This window comes from Priapulus caudatus, unplaced genomic scaffold, assembly GCF_000485595.1.
Source record: "Priapulus caudatus unplaced genomic scaffold, Priapulus_caudatus-5.0.1 Scaffold374, whole genome shotgun sequence".
NCBI lineage: Eukaryota > Metazoa > Priapulida > Priapulimorpha > Priapulimorphida > Priapulidae > Priapulus > Priapulus caudatus.
In genome coordinates, this window is record NW_014577435.1 from 237,534 (window position 1) to 249,871 (window position 12,338).

General features: G+C 47.8%; 2 protein-coding genes across 2 annotated transcripts in view; one reads left to right on the forward strand and one right to left on the reverse strand.

The window, feature by feature from the left end:
• The first annotated feature begins 1,747 nt into the window (after nucleotides 1-1,747).
• LOC106809668 (uncharacterized protein K02A2.6-like) lies at nucleotides 1,748-2,620 on the forward strand. The gene has a single exon (XM_014812830.1). The coding sequence runs from the start codon at nucleotides 1,748-1,750 to the stop codon at nucleotides 2,618-2,620; it is 873 nt and encodes a 290-aa protein (XP_014668316.1).
• Nucleotides 2,621-10,152: 7,532 nt separating this feature from the next.
• The window catches only part of LOC106809669 (F-box/LRR-repeat protein 20-like), a 17,455-nt gene continuing 15,269 nt past the window's right edge, over nucleotides 10,153-12,338 (reverse strand). The window contains exons 11-12 of the mRNA XM_014812832.1: nucleotides 11,456-11,641; nucleotides 10,153-10,230 (exon numbers count right to left, since the gene is read on the reverse strand). Of these exons, the coding sequence (XP_014668318.1) occupies nucleotides 10,153-10,230; nucleotides 11,456-11,641 (264 nt within the window). The remainder of the gene's footprint in view (nucleotides 10,231-11,455; nucleotides 11,642-12,338) is intronic.

Genomic DNA, 12,338 nt, shown 5'->3' on the forward strand with positions numbered 1-12,338 from the left:
ACTTCACGGTCGCTAACTTTCGGATAGGGAGGGGAGGCAATCCTCGGGAGTCCGTATATACCAGCGCGTCCTACCATGGAACTACCGCCACGTGAGTGTACCAGTCCCTGCAAAAGTAACATCAGTATTACGAGAGGCCAGGACTGTCATCAAGCCTTCTTGCCTTTTGCCGCTACACTTCTGCATGTTAACATAAGTGTGGCTTTTGCTTTCATTACATTACCCCCTTACTATGAAAAGTTGTAGTTACTTATTTTATAGCGAAACAACTTCAATGATTTTTTTTTTGACTATTGTACGTTTATATACACGTTTTATTTTAAGCAGGTTGCTCAATTGTTATGTATTTTTAATGTTTCCTAGAATTTCCATTCCATTTGAGGATTTCGGTTTGTTTTTTGTAGGAATTTTTTGTCGAGTTAAATAATGTGTGCTAACCGCTTGACCTAACATTGTTTATTACACTAGCGAGGTGTCAAAATTGCTTCCGATGTCTGTTAGTCGTCAGTTTCCCTGTCGGGTGCAACACTGGCGTGGCCTGGATCGGGGTTCATCGGCTGGCCGTTGGTTCCGTGGGAGCCTCTCTGGGGCTGGATCCCGGATATCTCCGTGGTGGTCCGGGACATCTCCGTCGTTGATTCGGGACATCGCCCGTCGGTCGGTGCGTCGTCTGTGCGTAGGTGGTGACTCCAGTTTCCGGTGTTGGGTTTGGTCTATATTTCAGGCGTACAGGCAGATGAATCTTGAGAATATTTTGTTCACGTGGTTTGTGTTATAACGCAATCGAGTTGCTACTCGCGCGGTGGAAGTAAGCGAGCGGCGCAGAAAGCTGGTGAGAGAAGGAGGAGCGGGGAGACAGGGAGAAGCTGGTGGGATTAGCTCATCAAAAGTGCTAGCATATTTCGAAGGATACCCATCGAAGCCGGTGACTGTGCAGACAGATGCCAGCAAACGGGGAGTTGGAGCTACACTTCTGCAGAGCGGAGGACCAGTTGCATATGCTAGTAAAAGCTTGACAGAAACGGAAAGTAACTATGCTAACATTGAAAGAGAAATGCTCGCTGTAGTATTTGGACTGGAGCGTTTTCACTACTACATATATGGTAGACACGTGATGGTAGAATCCAATCACAAGCCATTACAGAGTATTACAAACAAGAGCCTGTCAAGTGCACCATCAAGACTAATGCGTATGCTATTACGTGTGCAGAGGTATGATTTCAAGGTTACGTATGTACCAGGAAAAAACATACCAATTGTTGATGCATTATCGAGAGTTTCGATCGCAGGGAGAGCAATCCCTGACATGGATGTTATAGTGCATGAGATGGTAAACGTAGTACAGACACGGTTGCAGCAAATTAAGCGGATGACCAGTGAAGACACTGTCTTTATAACTCTCAAGGAGATAGTTATGACAGGTTGGCCAGATCTACGGAAGAACTGTCCAAAGGCAATACACGAGTACTGGAACTATCGAGAAGAAATTAGCATCTATGACGGCATTCTTCATAAAGGAGACAGAGTTATCGTCCCTAAGAAGATGCAGGAGGATGTGATGAAGAAGATACACGCAGGACATCAAGGGGTTGAGAAGTGTCGACTTAGAACCAGAGCAACGGTTTTCTGGTGTGGAATTAATGCTGACATCGAAAAGATGGTCAAGGAATGCGCTGCGTGTCAAAGAAACCAGACATCACAGGCACCGGAGCCAATGATACACATTGCAGCGTAGCGACCATGGCAAATGATTGGTTCTGACTTATTCGTGTGGAATCAGGCGCATTACCTCATTGTGGTAGACTACTATAGCTCATTCCCAATTGTGAGGAAGCTATCAACCGTAACATCAGCAGGTGTGATTCAAAGCTTGAGAGGAATCCTAGCAGAGTATGGAATCCCAGAGACAATCATATCTGACAATAGGCCGCAGTATAGCAGCAGTGAATTTGCGAAATTCGCAGAAGAGTACGGGTTCAAGCATGTAACCAGCAGCCCAAATTATCCTCAGGCGAATGGAAAGGCGGAAAGATATGTTGGTGTTATAAAGAAGAAGCTAGAAAAAGCTCGAGAATCTGGACAGAATCCCGCGCTAGCATTGCTGTGTATTCGTACTACGCCACTGAGTGCGAGATTACCATCACCAGCCGAGCTGTTATTCAACCGGAAGATACAGTCGAACTTTCTTATGGTTAACATGACTGCGAATGACGAAGAAGTACAGGAAGGAATGAGAGACAAGCAAGATAGATCACAGGCTCGGTATGATGCTCATACAAAACCGTTACCTGAACTACAAGCTGGACAAAGCGCTAGGATACAGCACCCAGTGACAAAGAGATGGGAACCTGCTAGAAACGAGTGCACAGAACTACCTCGTTCGTATGTTGTCGAAGCTGAGACGGGTGCACGGTATAGACGGGACAGGAAACAGATTAGACAGACAGGCGAAAATTTCAATTTTGAGCGGGAACTAGAAACTGACGGACATAACAAGATAGAGACACCTGTTAGTGTTACCAGTGTACCACACGCTACACTTAACAGCTCAAATAGTGACAACACGTATGTCACGAGATCAGGTCGAGCGGCTAAGGCACAAGTGAGGTTAAATTTGTAATGTATATGGTAAGCACTGAAGTACCCTGCGGATTTTTTGCGAGTTACATATATATATTTCTAGTGCATGACTATGAAGCACTCGCGCAGGAAATGTTTATTTTTATTAAAGAAGAGATATGTTATGATATATGACCGCTAGACGTCGCGTGGGAAAACACAGGGTGTGTCGCGTGGTATGCGCGCATGGTGATGTAGAATCAAATAAAACGATATCTAAACTAAACAGATATCTGCGTTGACTTTGCACATGTGTGAGCATCAAACACAACCTTGTTGAATTTGCGAATTTCGCAGAAGAGTACGGGTTCAAGCATGTAACCAGCAGCCCAAATTATCCCTAGGCGAATGGAAAGGCGGAAAGATATGTTGGTGTTATAAAGAAGCAAAGGATTAAGTTCTTTGGCAACTATCTCACTGACAAAGGTCTAGAACCAGACCCTGACAAGATAGCGGCTATAACAGTTTTTATTATTGATTAATTGTAGGAAACCACCAAAGTTTAAACGGCATTACATTGCCCAATGTAACAGCATCGAACGACAATGCAAATTAACGCTATAAATAAGAGATCGAATACTTATCACTGATCGACAACTGCTAATAATAGGTGGGATTAAATACCTTTGTCATTATCGTGCAATTATAAGCACCCGCTCATTAGCACGGCTCCGGGAAAAAATAGGGTTCAACACGAAAGCTGGCTGTTAAAGCTCTACGAAATATGACATTAGCTACGCTATGCGATCCGTTCAGTGGATTAGACTCATGCATGTTATTCACGAACGTCATCAACAACGCTCATATCATAATATATGCTTTCTTATATGCTGCTAATTTCACACACACACACACACGCACGCACACAGGACACAGCACCCACCACACACATATATATTATCAAGAGTGCATAATAGAGATCTCTACTATGCACTCTATTATGCACATCTTATCTACATCATATATTATGCACTCTCTTATATACATCTCTATTATGCACTCTTGATATTATGTATATATTTTTTAAATATATATTTATATGATTTCATAATATGCTCTCTTGGGGTGAGGGGGCGCAGGTAAATGCACCCTAACACAAGCTCTTCGACAGCGAAAGAGAGTACACCTTCTTGTAAAGAGTTGTGCCTCGTGGTTTAGAGTTTAGACGAATCCCAGATTGATGCTTAATGATGAACAAAGAACGCGTAGAAGAATAGATTCAAGTTTCAATATTCTCAGGTTTTACGCAAAAAAATCTGAGACAGAAGACGAACGCAAGACGTAAAAGGCAGATTTTGATTTATTTAAATTTATCTGCTCATGATACACAAGAGTATTATCACAATCACGTAATACCTATCGGCAGGTGCAATAAATCTTTAATATATTACAATCATTGGCAAAACGATGTTTATATATATATATATGTATATATATATATGTATATATAATAACAAAAATAGATAAACTAGTTATACTAGATTATTTAGATATCTAGTTTATATATTTTTGATAATAACCAGGCAATCAACTACCTAGTTGCAAAAGCTAAGTGCTTATTAAAAAAACCTGTTACATTCACTGATGAAATTACAAGTTTTAAACTTACATTCGAACTAAGCTACGCCGCGAGGTTGTACTCTGTTCACGAACAAACGAGTACAGACGCACCTCTTGATTGCTTTCTTACAAATTGTCACGGGAGACACACGCGACCCCTAGCGGTGCGCTAGCGCTGGTAGGTTTCCCTTATAGCGTCGTCATGGCAACGTTACTCGGGAGAATGTCAAGCAATGCGCTGCAAGACTATTCTGTTTCGATATAGCTTAACCACCAGACACCCGCAATGACGCGCACGCACGCACTGCGTGAGACACAACAACAGGTGATTCCCACTTTATATGGAGGCTCTCCGATTACTATGCTTGTACCATCGTTCGCGACCCCACCCCTACTCAAACACACCTCTGTGCCTCTATCAACCTGTCACCTGCGTGCCGCTACGAAACACACGGAGTTCCACCCATACCAATGCGTTTATTCTTACTAGTGAATGACGGGTGGTGCTATGCAGTTCAAGCAGTTCAAGCATTCAGGCATTGAATAGAAGTGTCCAGGTATTGAATAGAAGTATCCAGGTCAGGGGCGTAAATCCGTACCGAGGAGTGGGGGGGGGATGATCGGCGATAGCCGGGAGCGAAATTAACCTTGGCTGCCGCAGGCAGGCCCGCGTGCCGTAGGCATGCCAGTGCTAGGGGGGTCTGGGGGTAAGCCCCCACAGAAATTTTTAAATATTTATGCCATTTTCCTGCAAACTGAGGCATACTGTGGTCCATATTCTCATGTCTGATGACACTATCACAACCCTAGACTCAACCCTACAAGTTAGGATTCAAAACACTTTTCATGACTTTTCAGAGAGCGTACACAGTTAAGTATAGTAATAATACATGTATTAAAACACAGGTAAGAATTGCAATTTCTCACAATTTCACGTGTTTTTGTATGTTTGCAACCATACTTTTTGGCTATTTTTTATTTTATTTTTTTGAATCTCAGGGCGGGATATTTGTACAGGCCATCCCCCCCTACTTCAAGAGCGGGGGGATGCACCCCCACCCCCCGGGACTTACGCCTCTGGTCCAGGTATTGAACTACAAGCGCCCAGGTACTGAATACAAGCGCCCCGGTATTGAATACAAGCGCCTAGGTATAGAATACAATTTGTTTTCCCCTCCACACTATCGTCTAGACCCCTACAGCATTCCAGCAGCAGCAGCCAAGCATACCACAGCGTGAGATGAGAGAGAGAACTTGAGAAGAAAGAGGAGAGAGAGAGGTGAGAGAGAGGAGAGAGCGAGAGAGTGAGAGAGAGAAGAGAGAGAGAGAGAGAGAGAGAGAGAGAGAGAGACGAGAGAGAGAGAGAGAGAGAGAGAGAGAGAGAGAGAGAGAGAGAGAGAAGAGAGAAGAAGAGAGAGAGATAGAGAGAAGAGAGAGAGAAAGAGAAGAAGAGAGAGAGAGAGAGAGAGAGAAGAGAGAGAGAGAGGAGAGGAGAGAGAGAGAGAGAGAGAGAGTAGAAGAGAGGAGAGAGAGGAGAGATAGAGAGAGGAGAGGAGATGAGAGAGATGCGAGAAATAGAGAGAGAGAGAGAGAGAGAGAGAGAGAGAGAGAGAGAGAGAGAGGAGAGATCGCGACGAGGGTGATATAAAGAACGATGCCTGATCGAACACACAAAGAGCGTTGCTCGTTGTAAGAAACTCATGTGAGTATGCGTGTGTCTGTGCATGTACGTGTGTGCGCGTGTTTTCGCGAGTCTGCGCATTTGTGTAGGTGCGCGTGCGTGCGTGCGTTGTTCTGCGGAGGCAGACGCGTGCGTGCATCCGTGCGTGTGTGTGTGCGTGCATCCGTACCAGTGTGTGAGCGTGCATCCGTCCATGTGTGCGTGCATCCGTACCCGTGTGTGTGCGTGCATCCGTGCGTGTGTGTGTGCGTGCATCCGTGCGTGTGTGTGCGTGCATCCGTGCGTGTGTGTGTGCGTGCATCCGTACCCGTGTGTGGGCGTGCATTCGTTCGTGTGGGTGCGTGCATCCGTGCACGCTACCCCATTATCAGGATCGCCCTGTCGTGAATGAGACAAGAGGAAGATGAGGATGAAGAGGAGGAAGAGGCGGAGGAAGAGGAGGAATAGGGCAAAGAGTAAGAAGAAGCCCTTTCAGCCGTTACCAGACGTTGCTGCCACACACACACGCCGACACACAGAGACCTGTATTGACACAGCACTGGCAGACCAGCCGCTATCTATTTCACGGCTTTCCGAGTCACATCGAGTGCCATTACCGTCACGTGATTGCTAGCCTGGCTTCGCAGCTAGAGAAGAGAATAGAGAACCCGCCCACCAGTGACGGTATCCGTCACAATGCAACCGGATGAAGACTAATGCCACTTCTATCTCGTTTCACCCCCATGACGTCACCAGACACTCACAATTCACGCCGAGATGCCCACAGAAAGAAGCGGTGCGCGCGCGAGTTGATACTAAGTAATGCTAGATGGCGCCACGCAAGGCATGAAAGCGGACGATGACATCGAGGGAGGTATGCCGACGGTTTCTGTTTGCTAGATGGAGTTAAGTATGATAGAGAGATGCGAGGATATTGTTCCCCGCATCACCCCTACGCGGTCGGCCGCCGACAACTACAAACGAAATAACGAGGAAACGTTTCGGGAGAAATAGATGTCGCTCGATTGTATTTACCGGGCGAAATAGATGTATTGGAACACAAATAGCGTTTCAGTGCATTCGCTATATGTCGCTGCCCTGGTACCAGGTTACTCTAGCCTTCACTGGAGCACACCCAGAGTGTAAAGCAAAACAGAGCCAGTAGTGAGTAGAGCTAAACAATGGTACATAGTCGCACAGAATCGTCAAACATATGCGTTACAATTAGTGCTTGCACCGCCACCACAAGTTAGGGGAAATGAGAGAGTCTGAGTGACATCTTATGATTGAGGGACAAGATTTGGAATGAACCGGAAAGATTTTACGAACACACCCGAGTCTCTAATAAAATGCATTTTACCAACAGCACTAGTAGCATCGGAGCGACCACTCCTGTAGTCCGATGTGAAATCTAGCCGAGGACCAGTGTGGTTACTTAGTTGTGTATAACGTCCACCAGATGCCAGCAGCTCGATTTACATCAGCTTTTTACCTCGAATATGACAAACTATTAGAAAGAAACAATACTAAGCCTCCGAGCGGGAGTGAAAAAGCCCCGTCCGCCCAGCTACACTACCATGCAACACCAGTGAGTCTCTTATCACTACGTCTAGCGTTTGCTTACACGCGTGCTGTGATACAAACCCACGTCACAGGCGAGCGAAAAAACAACCACCCCACCCCCACACACAATCCCTCACCCAGCCAACCTGCTCCCCCCACCCACACGCAAATCCACCCACCCCACCCACGCACAGAATGAGTTACCCAGCCAACCTCCTCCCCCTACACACAAGCAAATCCACCCACCCCACCCACACACACAGCACCTTAACCCAGCCAACCTGCTCTCCCCCCACACACAAACAACAACCACCCACCCCACCCACATACACATTCACCAACCCAACCCCAAACCTCACCCACTACCTAAGTAGACAATTTGATACAAAACATGAAAATCTTTCGCGGACGACCGTTTACGACGAAGTTTGTTCGCGCAAGGAATCGGGAGATAGAGAGAATATAGGTAGTATAGTGACCATGCGCACACTGACTAACTAGGCGTCAAGGTCATCAGAGGTCAGGGATGCCACCAGCTCGGTCACATACAGGAGGTCCACATTATATCTCACACCAACTGTTCACCTACCACGTCAGAATCTAGCTAGAGTCGATTCTTCATTTCTTACTGCAGCAAGTACGGGAGTATGAGCGTAACTCACTCATATATATATATATATATATACACACACTCACATATATATATGTATGTATATATATATATACACACACGCACACACATATATATATATATATATATATAAGTATGTATATGTATATGCACACATCATATTCAAGCAGCGATGACAATCATAACTGGCCAACAGGAACAGCTCAACCTACACACACGCGCACGCACGCACGCACGCACGCACGCACGCACGCACGCACGCACGCACGCACACACATCTCTATTTGTCTACACAACCAGCGATGATCACGCTCATCCCGCCATCGCCGCCTCGCCGCCGTTTCCGCAGCATCCCTCATCCCACACTGAAGCCATCGTGACTGCTTCCTGTTACTAGCCGCAGCTGCCGAATGCCACGACGACGAGGCTTCACAGTACAGCCGCCCCCGCTTTATCGGGACCAGTCGAAACACGACAGGTGGCTAAGCAGTGGTCCCGATTAAGCGGTGGACGCAACAACGGTGCGTGAGGATTGGTCTCAAGCGTCGTTTAAGCGGTGCGCCCGTTGATGCGTGGCCCAATAAAGCAGGGGGTTACTGACTGTACCACCGTAACGATGCCCCGCGACTACACCAGATAGTGAATCTCAGCGTACTAGCTAAACATGCACGTTGGTGCAGCGTCACAGAGTTCTAATTCCTTCGCACCAATACCACGCAATAATGTGCACGGTAACGATACGGTACTTTCTTACTCACACCACCACCTGTGCCAGACTGTAACAGTTGACGCGTACACATGTAGACACGTACCAATGGACAAGATTACACTAAGAAATAGTGTCCGTTTGTCAGCATGTACTACTCGCTGTACAAAGTGCCAGCACCACGTCACGTGCTCGTCTACCATCACGAAATAGTGCGTCAGATGTGTGCGATGATAGAAATGTTTACGTGAGCCACATTGTCGCCACACACAAACCCTGCAACTGGTTACTGAGAAAACTTCTAACGGACCTGCATTTACAACAACTATATATAATTAATACATATTCATACACACACGCACGCACGCACGCACGCACGCACACACACACAAACACACACATACACACACACTTACACTCACACACACACACACACACACATATATATATCTATATATCTATAAAAACAAATACAAGGCAAGTTTCAGGTAATTAAAAATAATATATACATTGTTGCGTTAACCTATCTACACCATTTCGCTCACAAAATGAATTCCACGACTTACATACTATGTGTGTCACCACAACCGTGTGTGTTCTCCAAATCTGAGCTCAGTATAATGCCTACCATAATTTAAAAATACTATTTGGATTCGTGATCGACAATAGGATCCTCTTAAAAATGTTGCAATTGCACACTGCCGGGTTATTGACGGTATTATACATTATAGGTTTATTATTGGTACTATGACGCCTGCCAGCTTACGTTCATGCCTGCCTGCCTGCACACCTGCATGCATACCTGCCTGCTAGCTTGCCTGCCTGCCTGCACACCTGCCTGCATACCTGACTGCTAGCTTGCCTGCCTGCCTGAACACCTGCCCGTATACCTGCCTGCATACCTGCCTGCTAGCTTGCCTGGCTGCCTGCCTTCTTTCCTCCTCACCTATCTAACAGACAGATGCAATCTGCAGTAGCATGCTAGAGTAACTACACAACTCACACATGGACAGACCTGGCAAACCTCCACGAAAATCCTTCCCATCATAACAAAACAACGAAATGCGTGAATAAATAGACAAGCAAACAGCTCTCGTGCATGGCTACGATCCTGCTCAACCGATAACTACACTTCAAGAAAAATCGGCTACGATGTCACGTTCATTTTCCAAATCCAGGTGGCAGCACGAGCTGGGAGTCCCCCTTTCACTTATAGCCAGGTCTTAGAAAACTTGAACATTGGTTCACAAGAGCATTGCTCTGGCTGTCATGCAAGTCAACAAGTAGTCATGGTGGTTCCCAAGCACGTGGCTCGCAATGCAGACTTTCCTCACCCACCCATTCGATGACATCGAGTAAAACGTCGAAAACTTTCGCTATTATTCATAATTACGACCAATACTTACTGAACCACTACTGGGAGCTGGTGTCGTAATCGTGGTCGTTAATAGCTATATCTGCACCTTGAAACTTACGACGCATCGGCACATGCTAAATTACAAATTAACAAACTTTCGGATGAAAACTCACTAAAGTAGGCTTGCCTGCACTGAACTCCATGGCTGGAACTTTGGTCGCACGGACAGCATGGTTGGGAACCAATGTATTATGGGAGGGCATGTATGCTATACAATCTTCAGTCATCGACGCACCCCGGGAAAACCCCACGGTTTATTTCTAGCTCCCACGCTGCACCGCACCCACAACGCGGCCGCTAGCGATGCTGCAGGGCAGAGCTATGCCCACGTAAAGCTGGATTTACAGTTTTACACTGCCAACTTTTTGTTGGCGAATTGCCGCATTGTACCAGCGTAAGATCGCACGGATGCAGCAACGATGCTAATAATACGCGACGTCACTTCCCCAACCTCCCTTCGCACTAAATGACCAGAATAAATACCCCGAAAAAATCATAAGCGATCGTTACGTTAGGAACTGACGGGCTGCACAATGGGAACTGGCGTAACACGAGAACAGGTGCGTGCGGAAAGCTTGCGTCGCTACATTGTGAGTAATTACAAAATAAGGGAAAACCGGAGACAGCGTTTCTCTCGCTCTCTCGAGTTTTTCTCGCTGGTGTTGGGACTGCCACCTATCACAGGAAGTTCTCTACTAAACGTCACAACCACGCTAGGCCGCGCACAAACGCAGAACCGCTGGCGCGCCAGGTACGGTGGAGCCACCTCATGTCACCGTCGATCGCGGTCGCTAGCAAAGGTTAGACGACGAGCGACGGACGAACATCGTCCGCACACAGGCGTCGGTATTCTGTCACAAGTGTCGCCCTCTACGTGCGGTCGAGGTCAGCGTTCGTCGACAGGACGCCGAAAGATCGTGGGGAGCTGTCCACTTGTTTTTCGCCAAGCGTCGTCGGTCGCCAACTGGCCGAGATTCTCTCGAGTTGCCGCGTCGACGATGTGCCGCGTCGAGACAATCGCTTCTCTACTCCCCCGCGACACGCGACACTGACGGCGCCATAGGACCGGCCGACGGTTGCCGTGACGCAAACGCAACACGGAGCCGCGATCACGCATCGCCGACGATGACGACGTCCCACCGCATCCCCGCTGCGCTAACAGTACGGGCTCTACTGATGCCGCCGCCGCCGCCGCCGCCACCTCCACCGCGACCGACCAACGGAGCGCCGGATGCCACACCTTCCCTCGCCTCGCTGCAATAAATAAAAACGCTCGCACGGCGAGCGTCGTAGCGCCACCTGGTGGTCGATCGCCACCTCGCATTCTCGCGCGGCCGAGTTCGCACGTTTTCGGACGTCGAGCCGATTTCCGCCGGCGAACGTCGGGGGCAGATGTCCCCGCCAGATGGCGTGCACGGTCGTCCGTGGCGAAAAAACGTCGCAGGGCGTTGCTAACGTGGGTTTCGCACTGACCTGCACGGATGCCTGTTAGGCAGGGTCTCCACGACAGAGAAGCAGGACAGAGGGTAATGTAGCGAACGCTCTATTAAACACTCGTCGCAGCCGCCGTTCACCCTCAGCGCCCTCCAGTGGTCAATGTCGTTTTGCGTAGTCGTCGCAGCGGTGATCATAATATGATGCAGCATCGACAGTAGCGTTGTCGGCCTCCGCCCACAGAGGGCGGTGGAGTCACTGGTGCAAAGTATGCGTGCACTTTGATGTCAGGCAGATGATTCTGGAAGGATGAGAGAGGGCTCCAGTTAGATTGTAGCATCGCTGGATCGGTCATGAGGCTGACACCCTGTGGCAGCCTCTGCTCAGCGTTCGCTACATTATTTAATAGATTTTATGCCGAGTTTGCATGCAATGTACAAATTCGACAAATGTACATATTCGTAGCTTTTTAGCAGATCTCTGGTCACCCTGACAATACATATACATTTAGCTTCATGATGACTACCGACAGCCAATGCTTTCACACCCTCCTCAGCCATATACCTCCCTCACCTGACCCTCCCCCGTCCCTCCCTTAATCTGTCAGTGTGCTTCAGCTTGTGGCACCACACCCCTCCCCCTCCCATAATCTCCCCTCCCCGCCACTACTCTTCTACTCCCCTCCGCCTCCCTTCCCCTGCTCCCCTCTTCCCTCTCCTACTCCCTTATTTCCCTCCCCTCCTCCTCC